At 49.8% G+C, this 23,394-nt stretch overlaps 1 protein-coding gene across 2 annotated transcripts in view; it reads left to right on the top strand.

Moving 5' to 3' along the window:
• Positions 1 to 23,394, top strand: part of PCDH19 (protocadherin 19) — a 59,297-nt gene that overhangs the window by 15,099 nt on the left and 20,804 nt on the right. Inside the window, exons 3-4 of one of the 2 annotated variants that reach the window (XM_041459246.1) lie at positions 11,773 to 11,831; positions 15,161 to 15,330. In XM_041459246.1, the coding sequence (XP_041315180.1) occupies positions 11,773 to 11,831; positions 15,161 to 15,330 (229 nt within the window). Of the gene's footprint in view, positions 1 to 11,772; positions 11,832 to 15,157; positions 15,331 to 23,394 lie in introns of both variants that reach the window. The other variant, XM_041459245.1, reaches the window with a different exon arrangement.

Here is a 23,394-nt window from a genome sequence, read left to right as displayed (position 1 = left end):
CTCATCATTGCTTATTTTGCCATGCAGAGAGGACACAAACCCGTGCCACCCCTCCAAGGGCGCTGTTGGCTCTTCAGCCTTAGCGAGATGAATTCTTCACGGAGCTGGGAGATGCTCGGGGAGCAGATTTGTTGAGAAAGGAGGTGTCACTTCTACATCCTCTCTTTTCACACTGTGACGGCGTTTGAAGCGTTCCTGTGGCCTTGCAGCCTGCAGCCTGCAGCCCTAACCTGCCGTGTGTGACAGGGAATTGCTCGCCCTGGTCAGGGCTGCAGCAGAGCCAGAGGGGCTCCTTGTTTGCTCACAGCTCCAGGCGTGTGTGTGGTGCTCTCTTCAAGTCAATCAATAAGAATAATTGTAAGTTCAGGTACGGGTGAGGGAGGAGGGGGCCCTGGCAGACAAATATTTGCTGATTAAGACCCTGTTTACGTGCAGATGCCTCTGATGGGTAACAAGGGAGGGACAATAAGGACCATATGTGGTATTTAATCAGAATTTGTTCTAAATGTAGTGATTTCATAGATTTCCACAGAGCTGGCAGTTGTTCTCTGTGTTAGAAGTGAATGTCCTGGCTTTCCCTGCCCCACTGCCCTCTGCCCTGGGGTTTTGCAGGATTTTTCAGTGTGGGTGCAGTGTGGTCCCATCCTCTCTTGCCTCTGTGTGGGCATAGCCAGAGGGAATCCCACAGATCAGCTTTCACCAATAAACCTCAGCAGAGCTAAAATGACATTTGGCTGGGCTGGGTTTGCTGTTGTGAAGGTAAATGAGAGCCTAGCCCAGTCAGGAGCACAGGCAGGTCCTGGAGGAGGCAGCTCCTCTGCCCCAGGAGGAGCAGTGCCTGCTGCCTGCAGGACAGTCCCTGATTGCAGCTGTGCTGGAGCTGCAGCTCGTTGTGGGGACACCCAGACTGCAGCCTGGAGGGCTGCTTCCTGCACAGGGGAAGACACAGAGGGCTGGCACTGTCCACCCAAGCTCACGGTGCCTTTGGTGTTCTAACCCCTTTTGTCATTGATCCTAAACCTAATGGCAGCATGCCAAAACCAGACAGGTGATCCACGATCCCATGTCCTTGGCAGGGAGGGAAATGAGCTGGTGAGGTGAGATACCACCATGTGACTTGGAGGCTTTTTGGTGTCTCCTGGTGCCTCTGTCAAGGACCTTCTCCTGTGGTGCCAGCTGGAGGAGGCAGCTTGGTGGCTGTCCTAGCTCAACCCACTCATGGGTGTTTTTTGTCTCCCTCTCACCCTGCCACGCTGTCTGCAGGCAGAGCAGCCACAGGCTGGATCTGATCCCAGCTCCCCATGCTGGAGATGTGGCTGTGTCCGTTTGCTGGGTGACTCATGTAATCACCATGCGAAATGCATCATTCATAAACTGTTTAGCGTGACCTTTTGTACAGTAGCACTAATTATTATTATCACAGAAGCCCAGTAAACTAGACTAGTAATTATCAGGGATTTATTTGAATGGACAGCTAAGCTATTCTTGGCAAGTTAGTCAAAGCAGTTGTCATGACAGCCACACAAATGTGTCTTATGAATTGGGTTAATTAGGGTAATTAATAACTGTTGTTTTGCCCTTTTTAACAAGGTATTGCTGAGACACTATCAAAAAATAGCAATTGTACCTAACAGAAATAGTCTTATTTTAGCAGCAAGCTTCACACACAAAATAAAAGTAGTAAATACCTGTTGGGTTGTTGTTTCACAAAGAAATGTGTCATCCAACCTTGGCTTTGAGAAAAAGCAAGGGGTTACAGGCTCTGCTGTAATTTTTCTGCTGTGCTTCCCCTCCTGGGCCATATTACCAAGAAATTGATCATGATCCTTACTGATATTATCATTATTTATTGTGATGCTGTGCTGCACGGAGTCGTTGTCACAGAGAGGTCTCTGCTGTGCCCGGCTCCGTGCGGGTGGTCAGGGCAGTCCCAAGGTGCTCCTGTCAGTGGGAGCAGGCTCCACAAGGACTTGAAGCCAGTTTTAAAGTCGTGACCATAAATTAGAGCTGTTTTGCTGATGCATCGTCACCGTCGTCATCAGGACAGCAGGTGCCGAAGCGCCGCGTCCTCGCTCCGCAGAGCATCTGCTTCCTCTGAAAGGAGGGTTTTGCTGAATAAATGCATTTGGTTCTCGTAGAGCCACAGAAGATCCTGAGCTGAAAGAGACCCACAAGGATCGTGGAGCCCAGCTCCTGGCTCCCTCCAAAAGCAAAACCATGATTGTCGTGGTTGTTGTTGGTATTGAGTAACGGTGGTAATTAAAGCTCTTAATAACCAAATAACATCAAAAAGCCTCAAAAGGAAAAAAAAAAACCATAGTCCCCATCTCAGGGAGCACCCTGGGCAGCCTGTGGTGGTGATGATGCTGTCCCACAGCACTGGGCTGGGTGCTTTCAGCACAGAGCACTGTCTCCCCAAGGACTGCAAGATTTGGTGCTGATTATTTAAAATGACCCAAGATTATGGATGCAACTGAGGAATATTACGTAAGTTTTGTAGGAAAATGACCTGAATATATGAGTGAAGGCTTGGGCTGGTTCTCCAGCTGCACTGAGCTCTGTCTATTTATATCACCTCTGGGCTTTCAAAGCCCTCTTTTAACTAAAGCTCATTTGATAACACATGTCTTTTAAAAATAAAATAATAATAATAATAATAAAAAGAAGAATAAAAAAATAAAGAAGGAAAGGAGGAAAAAAAAAAACCCTAAAGAAAAGCACCTCTATGGAGAAGGTAGGGTTTTAATGAAGAAATATTTTATACTATTCTCCTACAACCTTAGGGCTAATAGCCTGGAACTGGTACTTTGGCTCCTTAAAAAGCCCAACAAGACAAGCCAATTACGGCCTCTGAAACATTTTTATTTTTAGTTCCTTGTAATAGCAATTTATCCTCGGCTATGGTACATTAACTGGAAGGAACAAGAAGTAGTAAGGTTTTGGCATCTTTGTAATAACCAAGGGGCTGTGTTTACCAGGCTGTTAATAATGTGGGGTGGCTGTGGGCAGGGGAAAGGGCAGGCTGGGGATGGGAAAGGGCATCCAGCTAGTGCCAGACTGAGGTCCCCATAGCTGGTGAGTGCTGTATTGTCACTGCACTTTGTTCTGGGAGGACACAGGCTCCTGTTAGCTTGAGCCCCTCGGTTTCTGCTGCCCCACAGCTGGTAGCTTGGCTCCGAGGGGAGGAAGGGCTGTGCAGAGGGTGCTGGTGTGTCCCCAGGGATGCTGGGGCTGGTGGCACCTTTGGGAAGGGCTGAGCTGAGCGAAGCCAGGCTTCACATCCCCTCCCCACGCAGGGTGAGACAGCCATGGCAGTGGGAGGAAGGCCAGTCCTGCTGCCAGTCTCATGGCTGCAGGGTAATTTTCTGGGCTGGAGAGCTGCATTTTCCTGCACAAGTCGGGGAAAAAAAAAAAAAAACATTAAAATAGAGAAAAACTGGTTTTGATAAAGAGTTTTGTTGTGAGCGAAATCCCCTGGAGGCTTCGAGTGGGAGCTGCCTGAGGCTATCCTGATTGCAAGCCTTCCCATGCAATTCCAGATAAACAGTGTGACTGATAAAACCATGAGCATGCAGGACGGGGTTTGTCTTGGTTTGATTCTCTGGCCGTGTGGGGGGATTTGAGCCGAAGCCAGGCAGGAGCAGCTGTGCAGAGGTTGCTCTCCAGGGCAGGGTCTGGGTGCCCGTGTGCCAGGGGCGAGCGTGGGACCAGCCCTGGCCTCTGCTGAGGCCGTGCGAGGGGGATCACTGCGGCTGTGTAGGTTGGGAAGCTCTGTCTGCTTGCCCAAAAATCAGGAGAAATGGGGTTTGCTCTGGAAAATGGGGCAGGGCCAAGGTCCCTGTGGGCCCTGACTGCCCCAGGGCTTGTGCATGCTCGGGGTGCAGCCTGGGCATCCCCTGCTCTGATGTGCCGAGCTGGCAGCAGCATCTCACGCCTTCCCTATTTTTAACTCAGCTGCAACGATTTTTTGGTTTTTGGTTTTTCTTTTTCATTTTTTTTCCTCCTTCTTTTTGCAGTGACAAATCTGTGATTTCTCCTGTTCCCTACAAAATGCATTGGCCTGACCTGCCACTCCAGAAGGTGAATGACAGGGAGTTTTATTTAGCCCTAGAGACGGGAACATTTAAAAAAAGGTTCTTCTGTTATATTTGTTTTCATTCCTAATGGCAGGAGGCAGGGAAAGGACAGTTCTGAAAGGTTTATTTAACAAATCTCTAAGTCATGCCCCATCACCCTGGGCCTGCTGATTAGATCCAGATTGTTTCTCTCACTGCTTAGGGAGGGGTGTAGCCTTTGCTGCATGTGTGGATCCATTACACATCTGAAAGTCCCAGGTACAGGCAACAGGAAAACCCCCTTCTATTAAGTTTTTTGGCTGTTATATCCCTGCAGGGAGCTTTCCTTGGCACCCTGAGGCAGGAGCCCTGTGCAGAAGGCTGTGCCCCAGGGGGCTGCAAGCTGAGCCCCCTGCCCATCAGTGGGCACATGGGAGGGAGGCATTGCCCCTGCTGCCCCCAAATCCCTCCTGTCCCAGCCAGGGCTGAAGCACTGGGTGGCTGCCAGAGCATCACCAGCCTCCATGCTGCTCCTGGCCCCTGTGAGAACATCTCTGTATGCTCCTCTCTAGACAGCCTGCCCCACTTTTGGGTCAGTATTTTGCTTTTCAGTAGATTTTGAGGGGTGGTGCCAAGCAGGTGTCTGCAGTGATGGTTCCAAGGGAGGGCCCCTGTGCTATGCTCCCCCAAAAGCTTTGGGGTTACAGATACCATGTGAATGTAAGGCAGGTGTTTTAGGATTTTTGCTCTTCATGACCATACTGTAGATTTCTGATCTGCTGACAAATCCAGCCAGGTGACACAGTTTGTGGCTTTGTGGGGTGTAATTTTGGCTTTGTTGTGTGTTGCTGCTCCTGGATTCAATCTGAGTTTTTAATCCTATACCTCTTTTTCAAAATCACATCTCAGCAGCAGCTTTTCTCTTGCCTCCCATCTATTTTCAAACAAAAAAATGACAAAGCCTGTATTTATTTGGGGAGGAGACAGGAGTTCAGCGTGGATTAGTGGGATGCTTGCACTGTAATACAAGTCTGGCTTGATACTGCTGCTTAGTCTGATGAGAGGAGTGATGCTAAAGGATGAACTCTCCCAGTGATTTCTCTGCAGTGCTTTTTATTTCATCAAGAGAAAATGGAGGCTGGACTCAGTTCCTTCAGTGTTTAATAATGTCCATCATAACGGAATGCCCTTTATTTAAGCTGCAGTAGTAATTAGAGGCTTGGTGGTGTTAAGTAGCCATAGAGTCTGGCTCTGAGGAATGTTCATTGTACCTCATTAAATTTGGAATTACTACTTAAAAGGCCAGGAATAAATATTCTGTTTATATTTCGGGGCTGGTGAATCTAAATGGATGCTGTGTTTGCACATCCTCGTCTCTGCTCGTTCCTGCTGAAGTGAGCAAGGCACTGCTCCAGCAGGCAGCAATCAGTCTGCAAAACAGCCTAACCCCAAACCCAGCCCTGGTTTCATTGATCAACTGCAGGAAAATGATCTGCTGTATTACATCTAATTATAAAACATCAATATCAGATGCTAGATGCACTTACTCGTTCAGAGACACTCGGTTGTAGTTCACAGCTGGCAGTCTCCTGCACGAGAAGCTCTGTCAGCGAGCTGGGTGTGGGGAGAGGGCTGCAGAGGGGGATGCCAGAGCTCAGCTCCTTCCAGCTCTTCCGGGTGACTGGCTCCTAAACGCTCTTTAAGAGCTGGATTGCTTCATGTTTTCCTTCTGTCTTGCTGGGGCTGCTGGCAGTTAGAGGCGTGTGTCTGCTCCTGTGCCCCCTGCTCTGGCTTGTGCTGCAGCGCCCATGGAGTGGCTGGAGCTACTGGTGGGCACCAGTGGCCAGATGTGTGCTATCCAGAGGTGCTGACCCTGCAGGGGTCTCAGAGCCACAGCCCAGCTTGGCTGTCAGGGGACAGGTGCTGGGTTCCTTGCTGTGACCTGGCCATTGCTCTGTGTGCCAGCGTTTGCTGATTTTCCCCCGTGCTGGAAGCCCCAGTAGCTGTTTGGGTGGGGTTTGCACTGGTGTTTAACCCAAAGCCTCGGGCTGCTGCTGCTCTCAAACCTCTGGCACCCACCGTGGCAGGAGGTGCCAGCGAGGGAGGGTCAGGACCTGGGAGCAGGGGTTTGGCTGTGGGTGCCGCAGGTGCCATCAGTGCCAGAGCAGAGCTGGTGGGCAGCAGGGAGAGCAGGAGCAGAGCTCCTCACGTGGGTCAGGCACTGCACCAGGTCACGGTCTGGGGCAGAGGAGGGCCAGTAGCACAGGGCTAATTACTAATTACTAATTACATGCCATCACACACAGCGGGGGAAATCTCTCCTGATGTGCTTTGGGATGTGCTCCCAGCCCGGAGCTGGGTCTGGCGAGCCCCTGCCATGAGTGCCCTGTGCAGAGGGAGACCAGCCTGTGGCAGGGTGTGAGAGCCTCAGCAGCAGCCTGGCTGCTCCTCTCGGGCTGTGAGGCTCAGTTCCAGTGCTCCTTGGGCTTTGCCTCTGCGCCTGCTCCCGGTGGGAAGGAGTCTCAGACCTCTTCCTTATTTCCCATGGGCTACATAAGCAGCTTGCTAAATAATAATGACTTTCCCTCATTGCTGATGCGTACTTCATCTGACCTGGTCCCTACTTTGAAATTTTCACTGTTTCCCAAGTGCAGCTGGAGCGTTCTTATTTAATTTGCATGAGTTCTGTATCACCCACAGTATAATTCAAACCATGAGAATGAAATGCTGGTGAGATCTCCTAATAGGCAGCATCAGTTCTGTTGCAGATGCTGGAGCCTGAGATTGAGTGGCCCATGGAGAACAGGACTGAGGATACAGAAGGACCAGGAGAAGCAGTCTGACAAGCCCTACCCTTCCCACCAGGGAGGCCCAGTGGACTTTTGGGAACAATTTGCCATTTCTGTGGTCCCCAGTGATGCCTGCAGCACAGAGGGAAGGTCGGGAGGCTGGTGCTCCGGGTGGAGATGTGCAGCTTGATGCAGAGGATGAGGAGCCGTTGCGTGATTCTGGAGGATTTTGTGAAACCAAAAGGAGAGATGCACATTGCAGCCTTGGAGAAAGGTCCGCTTTGTTTTTTGATAATAAAGGGTGACATGCAAGCTTTATTAACAAGGCACGTAGGGGAAAAAAGGCTCAAGGGATAACCCTGAAAAAGTGGTGCTAAATGTGTCATTTTTATGAAGCTGATTTTGTGAAGAGTCCCTACATGCTTTGGCAGGAGGTTGCAGCAGGTTTACAATAATTTGTGGAAAGATAGAGATGTTTTCACCCTGAAGTGAGAAGAAGGGCAAGAAACCCCTGTGTTGAGATGCTTCAGAGCCATCTTCTGAGGCAGAGGCTGGCAGATGGATGGATACCTGTCACTTCGGGTCGGGAGAGATGGGTCCAGCTCCAAGCAGCCATGGACTGTGCTGGGGGCTGATGTGTGGACTGAGGAACCAAACCCTTTATCGAGAGCTGCATCCACACGCCGTGGACAGAGCTGGATTTTCACCTCTGTGGAGCTTGGTTTGAAAAATATCATCCCTCATCTGAAATGGCTGAAAAGAGGAAGAGTGGTAAAGAACCAGATGGAGGCATCTGCCCTGGGGCTGCAGGGACAGGACTGTGCTGCTCCCAGCCTGCTGGCGTGGCCAGGACAGCCCTCCCGCCCTGGGGACTGACCCAGCCAGCATCTCTGTTTGTCCAGCAGGGTTTATTTCTGTTTCTGAGGCAGGGAGTGAGCAGTCCTTAGAGCAGGGCTCTGTTGCTGACAGACCCTTTGCTGTCGGGGAAGTCACCCCATCGATATCCAGGTCAAGAAGAGTTATACTGACATTTGTACATCCTTTTTTTTTTTTTAATTTAATGGAATTGGCAGTCCACAACCAAAAGCAGCCGCTAGGGGAAAAAAAAAAAAAAAGTTTAATATTTCCCTCCTGATTGCTCGATTCGGAGTGTGCCTGTTGTTATATTTATATTTGTGTTGCTAGGGCAGCGGTTAAAACGTTTTTCAAACTGGTAAGCTGTATGGCAAGCCAGGGCTCTCTCTGATGGCACTGCCACCAACACGTGTGCACCTGGAAAGCAAGGACAAACCTGTCCCTGGAGGACAGCAGGTTTCTTTCCTCCAAGAAAAATGCAGGCTGAGGCCACAGACTTCATGAAGGGTGTTCTTCAGCTTTCCCAGTGTCTGGAATGTAGTTTATTCTTGGCACGGAGGCTGTGGGGTGATCATCCTTTCTGTGCAGTTACAAGGAGCAGGAGATCAGAGTTGGCAGCATGTTTGGGAGGTCCTCTCTGTGCCTGGCTCTGAACATGGAAAGGGGCTGGACTTGGGGCTGGGCTCCCCTTTGATTTCCACAGGAGTGATGCTGATTAGTGAGAAAGTGACAGTTCATTTGCTTTTGCCAAAATAATGAAGAAGATGAGGGCCAGCCTCTCAGAGATGCACTTGATGAAGAGCACACTTTCATCGGTGCCAGCCAGCCTTACCTTTTCCCTCTTTTTTGTGCTTTGACTTTGTTCTTTGGGTCTCATTAAGAGAGGGAGTGGATCCTTTCCCAATTAAAATGTTGACATGTCGAAGACGCTCTCCTTTCCCATCATTTTGCCTCTGTTTGTAAGTGGTTGCACCTTGCAGGATGAACTAGAATTAAATCAAGTGAACTCTGATTGAATAATGCAAGCTGTAAAGCAACCCTTCTCCATGAAGAATCTCATTTCTTTTTTATTTTTCTGTTTTGATCCCCTAGTCTGCATGGAGATAACCTTGACAGATAATCCCATGGCTAACGAAAGAAACGGGGCTGGAGGAAATGTGCTGGTGTGGGAAGGATGAGCAGCCCACCCTGGAATGTGCCAGCGTGGGCAGCACAGGCAGCTCTCACCTCTGAGGGTGCAGACCCAGGGAAGGGGATTTCCCATCCTTGTGGCTGTGTCACTCCTTGTTTTGCCTGAAATCTGGAAGTAATTATCATTACTTGTGCTGTGTCCCGTGGTGGGGGAGTTCCAGTTCCAAGCCTGGGAACGGATGCTGTGTGCAGCCCCTCAGGAGCCCTCTGCTCCGTGTGGATGGAGGGGTTTCAGCAGTGCTGCAGAGCATCCTGAGGAGGGGACACGTGAAGTACACAGGAATACAGAAACACCGGGAAATACAGCAGGGAGTACACAGGAAGGACATTGCTCCAGTCCAGTGAACATAAATCATGGGGAATTTGCTCGTCAGTGAATGAGTTGAGCCAGGATATGGTCTTTGTTTTTGGTTTGAAATCAATAGCAAAGCTCCCAGGGATGTTGTTCCGAGGGGGATTTAGTGCCAGGTCTGTATCTGGGCTGTGGCAGTTTGATGGCAGCACGTGTGGTGTCTCCTCAGCCTGTGGGGTTTTGGTGGCAGTGGTCAGTGTTTCCCTGTGGATGACCATGGGTATTCCTTGGCCCCTGAAGCCTTGGCAGTGCAGTGTCCATGCTGTGAGTGTTTTAAAGCTCTTCAGTGTACCTGTGTATATTGAAATTTGCTGTCTCACCCAGCTGTTCCTCTCCTGGCTTTCCCAGGGCTGTGCACACACAGGGATGGAGGTGATGGAGGCAGTGGAGCGTGCAGGGGGTCTCCCTGCTGCTGGACACGGTGGTGGGGCTGGGGATGCAGGGATGGAGCCAGCTGAGGCTCTGGGAGCTGATCCCACGTCTGCCAGTGCTGGGTGATAGGGGGACTCCCCTCTCTGTGAGGATTGTGCCAAAACTGGCTCCCATCCCTTCTCCCTCCATTGCTCAGCTGCTCTCAGCTCTTTGCAGGGCTGGGGGCTGCTGTGAGGCTGCCTGGGGGAGTGCTGTGGGGTGGCATCCCCCCTTGGCATGGCAGCCCCGGGGCTGATGGACAAACACAGGGTCAGGTGATTTCCCCGGTGTTTGGGTTCTTGGCTATCACATGCTTTGAAAATAATGTCTGGTTGCTGCTGAGCTCTTAGCACCAAAGTCATCCGGCGGGAGCAGGGATGCAGGAGCTGCAGGGACCAGTAGTTTGTGCAGTAAATCTCCAGCGTGGCTCTCCAGCAGTAATTACTGTGTGCAAGTAATAACCGAGCTGTGCTGAGTGCTAGGCCAACTCCCCCGGCTCGCTGCTCCTCGCCCGCTTCTCTCTGGGAGGTTCCTGTTTGGTAAATTAGACATTGTGCTGTATTTCAGAAAAGGTTACACTTAACCAAGGCTGCCTCTGCTTTATTACCTTGGCAGAGCCCTGTAACCTCTGCTGGGGTACGATTGCATTTCACGTTCGGCTCTGCTGCAGTGCCCCACTCCCTGCATCCTGCCATTGTGATTACGTTAGCAGCAGACTCTGCTTTCCTTTATTTATTGAGACATTAAAGATGCATGCATTTATTTTTACCATGTTCATAATTGCCATAAAAACGGGCCATAGTATCCCAGGGCGGCTCTGGGAAGGAGAGCAGCCACGGGGCTGGGGTGAGGAGCAGCAGAGAGAAGGCAGGACAGGGCTGGGGGGCAGGTGGGTGTTCCCTTTTCTGTCCTGGGAGGATGCTGCTGCTGTCCTCGAGGAAGGGGAGCAGAGCAAAACCTGCTCCTTCTGCTGCTCAGGGGACAAGGAGCCGCCCAGGGCAGGGCTGGTGCTGGTGGGAGCCCGGGTGGGATCCCTGGATGGACAGGTGGGCTGGAGTGCCTGACTTGTGCAAGGTCCTGCATTCTCTGGGGTCCCTGAAGTGCAGGAAGGATCCTGGCCAGGCTGTGCAGATCCCACCATGTTCCACCACTGTGGTTCACCATGCATCTCCCATCACATCCCACTGCACAGCTCCCACTGCACAGCTCCCCTGCACTGCATCCCATGGCACTGCATCCCACTGCACAGCTTCCACTGCACAGCTCCCACTGCACTGCATCCCATGGCACTGCATCCCACTGCACAGCTCCCACTGCACAGCTCCCCCTGCACAGCTCCCACTGCACTGCATCCCATGGCACTGCATCCCACTGCACAGCTCCCCCTGCACAGCTCCCACCACGTGCCCCCTGATGGCTCCCACCATGGCCTCGTGGCTTTCCCTTCTGGTTGCTTTTTTTGGTTCCTTACCTGCTGCCAGCACCAGAGCCCCGGGGCTGTGTCATCTGAGGTTAAAAGATGTGTTTCAAGTGCAAGTTAGTGGGTTTTGCTTGCATGTAGCAACTCCTCTGACTTTTCTTTTACTCCCCTCCAACTTTTAAGCATGTCACCCATTGTTTGCTTTTTTATTAATAACAGAGCCCACTGTCTCTGCCAATGAAATGATGTAAAAGAAAGAAAAGTGCCCGCATTAAATTCTCTGGCAGGGGATTACCTTGCTGGCATTTACATATCTATGCAATAAATATTTTAACATGTTAATTATACACTAATAAGAAAAATACCTTTTGAACTTTCAGTCAAATTGACACGCACAGAACTGAGTCCATCAGGGAATTAAAGGCAATTAGTTTTGTAACAGAGCATAGTCACATTGTTTCTTCTCTGCAAATTGTTCTGTGGTCACCAGACAGGCTTTTCTTTGGTGAAAGTTGGTAGAAAGCCTGACAGGTACTGGAGTTTTCCATGCCTGCCTCTGTCCTGCTCTCAGGGGCCTGTGCCGTGATGGGATGCTCCTTCCCTCTCAAAAGCTTTCATCCTGGCCCTGCAAAGCTGGCTCTTCCCAGCCATGGAGAAATCAGACTTGTAACCATCTCTGTTTTCTTTTCCTCCTTCCAGACTGAAAACTACTCCTTTGATTCCAACTACGTGAACAGCAGAGCTCATTTAATAAAAAGGTACGTAGGCTTGGAGGGCTTGCTTTGCCCAGCCACATCCCAAGGGTTTAATGTTCCTTCATACTGCCTTATATACTACTTGCTTGTTTTAATATGCAAAACTTTTTAAGAGTAATAATTTGATTTTAAAACAGTACTTATTTACCATTAAGTCCCATTGCTCATGGTTTGCAGTAAAGTAAATATTTTTTTTCCTTCCCTTTGGTTTCTTCATGCTGGGAAGGTGCAGTAAGTGAGGTAGAGTGCTGTTACCCTGACAACTTTCAAATTCTGAGAGTTTATTCCATTTGAATGCACAGGAATAAAAGGATAGATTTGGGTGGTGAGATCTCCCTGCCATGTGAGGCGGGGAAAATGAAAAAAACAGCAAGTTGTTTGGGGGCAGGTAATTGGGTTGGATGCAGCTCATGGTTCTAGCTCACTGTTTCAGTTTGAGTACCAAGGCAAATGCACTTGGCTAGGCTGATTTATTTCCATGTGTAAAAGGAAACTATCAGTTCAACTGCAACCTGGCAGTTACCCTTGGGGAAACAGAGCCCTTTGGGTGAAATACTGCTGTCCTCAGAGCCTGGCAGTGGTGAGGGAATGTCTCTGGGGATTTCAGCAGCTGAGCCCTGCTGGGCTGTGTTAACCCAGAGGTGAGCATCACCCCAGGGGCTGGAGGCTGGCCTTGTGCTGCCTCCTGGGAAGGGCACTGCACTGACCCAGCGTGGGCAGTTCTCCTCACCAGGGCTGCAGGGCCAGCTCCCTGCCCAGCAGCAGGGTGCAGGATGGGGCCAGCAGCTCCTTGCCCTGCTGTCCCCAGGGCCTGGCCAGGGTGGGGAGCACCGTGCCCGTGCCCAGCACAGCTGTGCTCGCTGACTCTGCAGAAGCCATCCCCGAACCACGGGTTGTACAGAGAGCAGAAGCCAGCCCTGAACTGTTGAGATCTGATCTGAGCAGTAAAAATATCCAATTATCTGCCTGGCTGCGATCCCATTTGTTTACATCCTGGGAGCCCGAGCAGTGAGGGAGCTGCGGGTTCAGCAGGTGTATTTGCCTGCCTGGCTCCTGGTGTTTAACCATGCTAATGTGACACTGAGAGCTGGCTGGCCTGTGCCACGCTGCTCCTCGCCAGAGAGTCTTCAGGCACACTGAAAAAACCCCAGATCTATTAATCTTTCCTCGTTCACACCTAAGATAAAGGCAAACAGCGCTCCCGCCTGCCGCAGCGGGGCTTGCTCCGAGGCTGTATTGTTTGGGAAATGCTGCTGCCACGATTCCCCCAGACCTGCCCATCCTTTAGAGAAGTGTCAGCCGTGGAAGCACGTCGTGTGGCTGCTGCATTACGGTCTGGCTCTCTGCAGGGAAGATAAATGCCTTGTAACACGGGTTGCCTGTGCATTACGAGCAGCAGCTCCGTGTAGGACAGCGCTTCCCCTTGCTTTCTACCTTTGTCTTGTATCTTAAGTACAACGGGTGCCAGGAATGCTGTGCAGACATCTGAGAACAAAAAGTATTTTCTGTAACGTACTGTGGCATCATTTTCATCCTTTGCCTTTATGAAGATGTTGTAGCTCTGCTATCTTTGGTGAGTGAATCTTCTCAAATCCAGCACTTAATTAATCTATTTGTACTTTTCCTGTGTTGTCTGCCTGCCTCTCTTGCTCATCTACACTCACACAAATGAATTGTAGATTTGTAGTGCTTTCTTAACTTAACAATCTTTGATGTCACCTGGAATCAAAGTCAGCGGCTTCAATAGGGACATCTTTATTTAAAAGGTAATGTCTGAAGGTTTACCAATTTATATGTATTTCAGAGCTCCCCCCTCGTGTGCTTTTGCAGAGCATTAGATGGTAGGTGGTCTGCTTGGTTTCCGTGGAGACACAAAAGGGCTTTTCAAAGTAATGAAAACCTCCAGCTCTTTGGGGCTTTGAAGCCCAGGCCGCGTCTCTGGCTGACGTTTCACACCAGCGAGGAAGTTCAGAGTGGGTGCAGCTGGATCCTCCCCGTGAGTGCAGCTCTCCCATGCCACGGCTGGGCGTGGGAGGAGCTCAGGGTGGCTGTGCCACCTGGGGCAGGTGTGCCTCAAGGTGTCCCTGCTGCTCACAGGGTCCTGGCCACGGCCCCTCTCAGGGTGTGGGGGTCCCAAATGCAGCCAGAGATGCAGCTCCTCGTAGAGTCACAGAATGGTGGGGCTGGAAGGGCCTTAAAGATCACCCAGTTCCAGCCCCTGCCATGGCAGGGACACCTTCCCCTGTCCCAGGTGCTCCAAGCCCCATCCAGCCTGGCCTTGGGCACTGCCAGGGATCCAGGGGCAGCCACAGCTGCTCTGGGCACCTGAGCCAGGGCCTGCCCACCCTGCCAGGGAAGAATTTCTTTCTAATATCTAAATGCCATCTCTCTTCTTCCAGTTTAAAACCATTCCTCTGTGTCCTATCACTATCTGCACTATCTGCCTGTGTAAAAAGTCACTCTCCCTCTTTTTTGTATGTCCTATCACTATTTGCCCATGTCAAAAGTTACTCCTTTTCATAAGTCCCCTTTAGGAGCTGGGAGGGGCTCTAAGGTTTTCCCAGAACATTGTCCAGGATGAGCAATCCCAGCTCTCTCAGCTGTCCTCACAGGAGCTGCCCTTCCTCCATCCCTCTGGCCAGGGGCTGCGTTCCACGGGGTGTTGGGGCTGCTCAGCCCCTGGGGGAAATCTGGGAGCAGCTCAGTCCCTGGTCCTTCCAGCAGTGGCTGTGCTTGCAGAGGCTGTCAAGGATGTTGGACTGTGTATCAGATTTCCTTAAAGCTGCATGAACTTGGACCCAGAATCACTGGTTTATTTTTAAAAATAAGAATACATCAGCGTGATTAAAAAGACATTCCTGTTTCCAGGAAGACTTTTGTTTTTAAGCTTGAAGTGATTAGGATTTGGCTTATAACCTAAAAAAATGGGGTTTAGATCTTGTGTAACTTCAGTATGAGGTAGTGCAACTTGGGAGAGCCAAGTTGTAGAAGAAGCTCATTTAATGTATATTTTTAAAACATTATTTCAAACCCTGCTTCACTCTGAGCCTCTGTCAGACACAGGGCAGCCTGAGGGTGCCCACAGGCTGACACCACACCCAGGGGCAGGAGCAGCCTGTGGGGTGGTGCAGGCTGGGCCTTGTGTTTCGGGGTGCCAGTCAGGGAGTGTCCCCCTGTCCCCCCCAGTCCCTGCCCCAGCTCTGTGTGCCTGGCAGTGTCACTGGGTGCTGGGGACAGGGACCACCTGTCCCCACAGGTCTGGCTGTAGCACTGCGGGGTGTCGGGGGCCACCTTGTCCCACCCAGTAAGTGACAGCTGTGTTTCCCCAGCAGCTCCACGTTCAAGGACTTGGAGGGGAACAGTCTGAAGGACAGTGGCCATGAGGAGAGTGACCAGACGGACAGCGAGCACGACGTGCAGCGGGGCCTCTACTGCGACACGGCCGTCAACGACGTGCTGAACACCAGCGTGCCCTCCATGGGCTCCCAGGGCCCCGAGCAAGGTGAGCCACCGCTGCGCCCCGGGGGGTGCCCACTGCCCCCCACATGCCCCATCAGTTGGCTCTGGGCTGCCCTGGTGGGTGTGCAGTGAGGATGCTTAGAGCTTGCTGGGGATAACGCCGTACGTCGTCAGAGTGCTGGGTAGATGTAAATTAATCTTCACGCCACGCCTGTCAGGTAAGTGAGCAGTTGGGATTATCCTCTGCTCACAGGCAGAAAACCCAAGGCCCTGAGCACGTGCCTGACAGTGAGGGAGTGCTGGAGTTGGGATTAGGGCAGGAATTAGAGGTTCTGTGCCCAGAGCTGGTCCCTGCCTGCCTCCCCTCTGGAGCACTGATGGTGTGTGCCCTTCCCAGCACTCCCATCCCAGCTCCAGAGCACTGATGGTGTGTGCCCATCCCAGCTCCAGAGCTCCCGATGGTGTGTGCCCTTCCCAGCTCCAGAGTTCCCATGGTGTGTGCCCTTCCCAGCACTCCCGTCCCAGCTCCAGAGCTCGTGCAGCAGCTCTCCCAAAGGTCAGCAGAGCATGTGGGCAATTAGTCAGGCATCCCACAAGGGATTAGCTCAGGCCAGTGGGCGAGGGTTTGCGTCTTTTTGCCTGCATAGGTGGCAGCTTTCAGCTCTTCTCATCCCCAGTGCAGGGATGAAGTCCTGCTCTGAAATCAGACTGGTTTTAGCTGGAGGAAGGAAGTCAGAGGAGTTCATCTGAGCCCAAGTGTCGTTTGTACTTGGGCATGAATGTCGCTTTTAATGTCTGAGGGATGCAAACATCCAATGCAAACATCCTGTCTTTTTCAATTAAGAAGGCTGAGTGCGGTTTGGTGCTCCGGCGCGGGGGAGCCTCGGGGCACTTGGCTATATCTTGAGATAAGCTGTAGCTGAGGCTCAACTGGAAGCCCCACTGCTAAAAGACTTAAGGATATGAAAACAAAATGCTGTGATTATGAACTGGTCTTCAGCTGTTTAATTCAATTCATGGTAAACATCATTAAAAGCCTTTGTTTTGCTGTCATAAAAGAGTCAAACGGGGGAGAGAGAGTTCTTGCCATCTGCGCCACCGAGTGTGGGATTTTTCTGGGGAGAATCTGATCCCTGTATTAATTCTTGATAGAGTCTGTCAAATGGCCACAGTTAACCCTGTAAGACTGCACGAGGAGGGGAACACAGAGGTCACCTACACATTCCACGCTGCCAGCCGCACTAATTGGAGAGGGATGGCATCCGCAGCGATAATGTATTTCCAGACAACCCTACTGTGGCCAAAGATGAAAAAAATTAAACATTTATATAACTGTACAGTGGCAGTTTAATTCTCTGCGGACCAGCACCGTGTCAGAGAATGCAGGCTGATAGCTATCATTTATTATTCTTCTATTACAAAGAAATGCTTTTTCATTTCGATCAGGAGAGGGTTTCCTAAGATGCATTTGTAGTAAGGGATGACTGTAGAAGCAAAAATGTTCATAATTGATTCCCATCCTGGTGAATGGTCTGGGCAACATCTGTTAATTTTTTGTCACATTTCTTGAGCAAAAAACCCAATCTCAATGGACTGCAGATAGGGTTTTACAGGGATTACATTTCTGATAAGTCTGCGTGCTGGCTCTGATAACAATGCAAATAAGTTAAAGAGGCTGAGTTGGAGGCAGAGCTCATCATAGGAGTCAGATGGAAGTAAATAGGGTTCAGTCCATTGTAGCATGGATGCCTCACTGCATGTAAAATACACCCCAAAAATCTGGTGTATTTCCAGAAGGTGACTCTGAAGGCAACCTGTCTGTGTCCCGGTCCTGCAATGGCCCAGGGGGTTGGTGCTCCTGGGTCTGGTTTATTTTTGGGAGGAAAGCAGCATGGTAGTGCTGCACTGACATCCAGCTGCACCTGCAGGCAGGTGTGCCACAATCAGCTCTCTTCCTGCAGGACCCCCTGTCTTGTGTGGAAGAGTTTGGGGGAACCCTGTGAGGTTATTGGGGTGCTGGTGGAGCGATGAGAGGAGCAGCACAGCGGGGGGGAAGTGGTTACTGTCGCAGAAACTGAAAAAAAGGTTAAAGAGAGTGTTGCCTGAGCTGATTTGTCAAACAGGAACGGCAGAAAATAATCAGGAAAATCAAGATGCTGAGATGATGGTGATAACAGCAGCTCCCACATGATTAAAGAGATGGCTTTCACTTGGTAATTTTTACCTGATTTTGGGGCAGAGTGGCACAGTGGAGAGAAAACACCAGAAATTCATTGACAAGGATGTGCAGGGCTAGTTCATTGGCAAGGATGCTCCAAACACACAGTCCTTGTCTGGAGAGCAGCCTGGCAGCTCATGTACCCATGCTTTGCTTTAAACTTGTCCCTGCCCAAACTGCACCTCATGTAATCCCAGAGAAATGGGGTGGGGGAGTTGTTGTTGGAGTTTGCTCCTTGATGGTAATGATCTCCTGGCTGGGAGCCTGGCGTGCTGCCCCCATGGCCAGTCTCTGCTGGGCTTGGACCTCAGCACGAGGCACCACGAGGCCTTCATGGGTGGCCAGCTCTCACAGTGTGTCCCAATAAACTGTGGGTCTCTGTCTGCTCAGTGGCAACCCTGGATCTGCCAGGGCAGACACCGGTTGGCAGAAGTCCTTGTGGCTGGGTGGGAGAGGATGATCCCTGTGTGGTGGCTCAGGGTGGTCGCTGTGGACCTGTCTGGCCAGCCTTTGCCTACTGAGATGCTGCATTTCCTGCTCAGGGAGGTAGGCTTGGATGGATCCAAGCTCCTTTGTCTTCTTAAACCAGTGGTGAGTACTTAGGCGTGGGAGCCCCAGGGAGCTGCTGGTGTTTCACTTTCCTGGTGCCACTCTTGGGTGGGAGTGACACCAGCTGCCAGTCCTGCTGGCAGGAGCCCTTTCTCCTCCTTTGGAAATGACCTAGATTTCCAGAAAAATGGCAAAACCATAGCATGGAGAGTGCTGAGCTTTAGTGGGTAGCAGCAGGTCATCAGAAATACTGCCTGGAGCTCAGCCACATCGCGTATTTTGGGAGCAGGACTTCTGCCCAGTCCCTCTTTACCTCAGGATCTTAATTATTGATTATAAATTCATCTGATGAAAAGATGGCTTTAATTGCTCTAATATGTACCCAATTTGGAGTTCATTATAGCCCAGGATTGTTTTCCTTCCCTTGCTAATTGGCACCAAATGGGATGCAGAGGAAGGCGGGCACTGGTGCCGTTCCACCTTCAGCGATTGCCTGGCTGCCTGTAATTGTTTGTTTATTTGTGGAGGTGCTAAGTGCTGCTGGAAGTTTGTATGTGCTCTGTTCCTAACGAGTCCTCAGCTGAACCTCCAGACGGATTTCTCTGAGAGAGGGGTGTTTTCAAGCAGCTGCTGGATCTCAGCGATGTTTTGGGATGGCTGGAGAAGTCTGCTGGAGGATGGGATTGAATCCTGGGCTCCCTTTGTGCCTTGGCCTGTTTCACTGCAAGATGGGCTGGATTTTCTCCGTATCCTGGTGTACCTGAGGCTCGAAGTGCAGCGCTGGAGGCAGCCCTGGTTCCCAGGAGGAGCTGCAGAGTGGGGCAGGCACAGGGAGCCAGCAGCACGCTGCCCCTGAGGCATTGGTGGGGGCTCTGCCATGGGCTTGGGGGCTCCTGACTCCTGTTCCTGCAGCAGCACGGGCACAGCTCAGCGTGGAATGTTTCCCAGCCCTGCAGACTGTGGTGGTGGTTTTCCCTGGAAATGGCAGCGCCGACCAGATGTTCGCAGGGTAATTGAAAATTCCATTTTATCAGAAAGCGTTTGCTGTCAAAAAGTTTTATCTTTACTTCAACAAAGAGGCTGATTAGATCCCTCAGGACCTGAATTAGCATCTTTGAGGCTGGATACTCTTGTTTTGTGATTCAGGTAGTTATTCCTCCCTTGGTTTTCCTCATACTGGTACTTCTTTCTTTAAATCCCTTTGCCCTCTTGCAATCGTAGTGTTTGTGCAGGTTTGGCTTGTTTTCTTTGTGTGGATGTGCACAAGCACCTAGATATGTTTAAATGTATTCTGCCTTTTTCACCTTGCCTTGAGCAAGAGCCATTCTGGTACTCTCTAAGTCATGGGAGCTCTTGCCAGCATAGAAATCAGAAAGGAGATATTTCCAGTATAAGTTTTTAATGTTAGAAGCAACAGATTTCACACTTATCTTAATTCCCAGCTCTGGCCAGTATTTTAGCCATCAATTACAGAAGGAAAATCATTGGTCCAATGAAGCAGTGATTCACTGTTTAAGATAAAAATAGAAAATATGAAAATAATAAGCACACGCTAATCATAAAATGGCAGTGTTAGAAATAGTCACCACAGACATAAAATAGTGAAAAAGCTTTAAAATCAAAATGAGAGGGTTTTAAGCAATGTCAGTAATGGATCTCTACAGAGAATTGCTTCTAAAAGCATCACTTCCACTTTTCTGGTGCCAGATCAGCAGTAAAGGTTCATGTGAAATGTCATCTGGAAAGACCTGATCCCGCATACATTTCCACATCTGTGTAACTTTGCTCACAGGGGAGATTTAATTGTGTCTGAGTCCCATAAACTCCAGCAGGATGAAGGCTTCTTTGAATAGAAATGGGTTATATTTAAATAGTTATGTTAAGTCTTCTTTATGCTATCACGCAGTATAGAAATAAGATTTGGATGTAAAGGAGAAATGGGCCCGTGATATTCACTGAAACTTTTCTTGCCGGTTGCATCCCAAATTATTCAGATGTATCATCATTTAGGGGATCAGGTTTTATCTGGAATATTCCAACTGGTTCTTATGCTCATCTCCATAGTATCTGGGTGTATTTCAGCTGTGAATTGAGAACATGACTAATGGTATTAACTGGAGGCAAACACAGGTATTAGAAACTGTTGATTTTTTGTAAGCTGATTTCCAGCAGTCGTTCTACCTGCAGCCCCTTTCACTCTGCAGAAAAGCCTTTCTGTAGAGCTGCATGTACATAAAGACCTCGGTGACATATTCTGGGGCTTTGGAGGCTGCATTTCTCTGGAAGTTTCTACAAATTAACAAAAGTACCTAATTTCTTGTATTCATACTTGCAGCACAAGACATAAAGTATGACATTCCCAAGTGAGTGACAGCACATCCCTTAAGATGGATGAATGCTGTAAGCTTTCTTTGCAGGGCAGTGTCAATTACTGCAGCTCCTCTGATTTCTGTATTGTTCTGTATTTCTGCACGGCTCTGGTAAAGCAGCCTCAGTGAGCTCAGTGGTGCTCCTGCAGTGGCCAGCCTGGTGGGAGCAATCAGCTTCTCACAGTCCTTTGAAAGCCCTGAGAAGGATTTTCCTGACGAGTGGGTAAGCTGGGCTTTGGGAAGAGGAGTTGATTGTCTTATGATTCCCACGCTTGCAGACGATTGCGTGTTGAGCATCTGAGTCAGCTCCGTGTGGAGGTTACCAGTGCTTTTGTCCACGCTCTCTCCATCCTCCCCGAGCTCCTGCTGGCCTTTCCTGACCAGGATTGTGGAGGGGCATAATGTGTTTTGTTGGACCATTGACTGTAACTCAGCTCCTTCGGAGGGTGATGTGGACAGGCAGAAGGGGACAGAGGGACAGGTGGCCCCACCTTCGAGCTGAGCTGCCTTCACTCCACGCTGTGTCGCAGCAGAGCAGGGCAGGGTCACTTCAGGAGGGTTAATCCTGAGGTGCATGGACTTGCTGGTGGCACAGACAGATCCCTCGTGCTGCTCTCCCTTCGTGCTGCTCTCGCTGAGCACAGCTTGGAGGAGTCCTTGCTGCAGAGTGCTGGGAGCAGGGGTGACACTGAAGTCATCTCTGCAGCAGTAAGTGAAGCCTTCCCTCTTTGCAAGAGCAGAACTAAATAACAAACAGATGTGCAGCCTCCTCTGTTTGCATAAGAAGCATTGTCCTGTATCCCACATTGCTGGCACTCTTCCTTCAGTTTTCAGTTCCTTCAGAGATTGTTCTTGTGGAGTCTTCATCACTGAAGTTACTCCATTCAGGGTCATAGGAGTTACAACCTTTAGATCCTCAAGTTTTTTCCCCCTAAGCACAGAGAAGACTCAGCAGATGTGAACATTTTGGCAACTTGGAGAGGAAAATTAAAACTTGAATCCATGCCCTGTTGTGTAGGTTTGTAATGGATGAATGATCAGCCCAGAAATTTGGAGAGTTTCTACTGTTTTATTGTACTTTTTAATGAGATTTTGTCAAATTCAGTCATTGCTTACCCATATTTTTGCTGGGTGACTGGAGAGCAATTTATAGGAGATATGAAGAAGTGGTATTTCAGATTAGAGAATTTCAGCCTCTATTTCTGCTTGGTTTTGTTAACTGTTCCTAGACTGCAGCCCAAGGAGAACCTTTGCAGAGATCTTTGTCCCAGGGTTCAGCTGAAGATGGGGTGGTTCTAACCCTGGCTCTTCTTCCAAAGCCTCCTTTTCCAGAGCCACTACCCAATACTTGGATTTTAAGATATTTGGAGATAAACAGTTCAGGCAAGCTTGCAGCTTCCTTTGCCTTACAAACAAGTCAGAAAAAGGCTCACGTGGCCTCTTTTGCCCCTCTGCCAGTAACTTCTAAGGGAACCTTTAACGCTTTCCTTCTCACAGCGGTTAGGTCTGGCAGAGTGGTCAAGGTAATGGCCATCAGATGGAACAGTAGGGAAGGTGCACGCATAAAACCAAACCTTCTGCTAACGCAGCAAGCCAGCACTTCCCAATCTCCTCCTGTAATCAATCTGCATCGTTAATGACTCTGAAAACAGACTGAACTGCTGGGGCTGGCACAGGGAAACTTGCATTACAAACTAACCGTCTCTTATTAACCTTTCGGTGTTTCCTTCCCAACACTAATTAGAGCCAAATAAAACTACTGTTTGTGAAACTCTTAAGTTAAAATATAATTTTCAGAGAAAATATGGTAAACTCCAGAGCTCCTGTTTGCTTGGCCTTTCTTTTTAATTATGATAGGGGATGGCTGTTAGTTGTTTAACAGAGGCTTACATGATTAATGCTGCAATGTTACTGTAATTAAAACAGAAAAAAAGATATGATTGGGGCCTGTATAATTTACAGACATCTCGGCATTCTGGTGGCAGAGCTGCTCTAAGCGTTGCAAAGACGAATCATAAAAATTTATTCTAATTAAAATTGCCAGATTGACTAAACAACAGGTGACTTATATAACTTGAGCGACTTGCACTTGGGGTGAGAAATCATCTGAAATCAGTGAATTATACAAAGCTGCCTATTATTCTGCTAAATGGGAAAGTGTGTGCTTGCCATGGCAACCCGCATCAATTTTGCAGCCTCTGGAAAATACAGGGCCCTTTATTAAAGGAATAATCAGCACAAGCAGCGAGGTGACCCCTGGCTCTGCAGGGGCAGGGGCACGGCCTGGGGGCTTCGGGGCAGCCCCCTGGGCACAGGTGGGCACCAGCAGGTGAAACCCTGCCCTGGTACCCGGGGGGCTCAGGGGTGAGCCAGCATCTCCAGAGGGGCTGCCACCACTTGGGTGCCTGTTGTTTTCCCCTCCAAAACGTGGTGCAGTTACAGTTATATGTGCAGTAACAGTAAATTATTTGGACCTCTGTTAATTAGGCTGCGCGCTGCAGAGAGCTGTAGGGCAGGGATTGTGTCTCCCCTGGGTGCAGGGGAAGGAGCCCACAAGTCTCCAAAATATGGAGATATGGGTGAGTGTCTGAGCTGCTCCAGTTCCTGCAGATATCTGCTGAAGGGAGACACACCACTGGGTTTGTATGTAGGTTGTTTTACTAAATGATCTATGTAATAATATATAAGTCAAAACTCTGTAATAATTGGCACCAAACAGCAAAGAGAACTCGCAGCTTTTATCTGTCTTGAGGGAAGTGCTGCCACTCAAAACTCGGGAGTGCTATATTTTATTTCTCATACAGCATATATGAATGTAAGACTAGATAGTTTTAAATGGGTCACAGAATTATTAAGAAGTTTGGCAGCCTTTCCTCCTGGTGCACACAGGTACGTGGGGCGTGGGTGGGCTGGGGAGCAGGAGCGTGGGCTGTGCCAGCCATTGGCTGGGTGTGTGGTGCCTTTGCACAGT

This window comes from Pyrgilauda ruficollis, unplaced genomic scaffold, assembly GCF_017590135.1.
Source record: "Pyrgilauda ruficollis isolate IOZ18807 unplaced genomic scaffold, ASM1759013v1 scaffold133, whole genome shotgun sequence".
Lineage (NCBI taxonomy): Eukaryota > Metazoa > Chordata > Aves > Passeriformes > Passeridae > Pyrgilauda > Pyrgilauda ruficollis.
The sequence above is the reverse complement of the archived record's forward strand: the minus strand, read 5'-3'. Positions and strand labels throughout refer to the sequence as shown.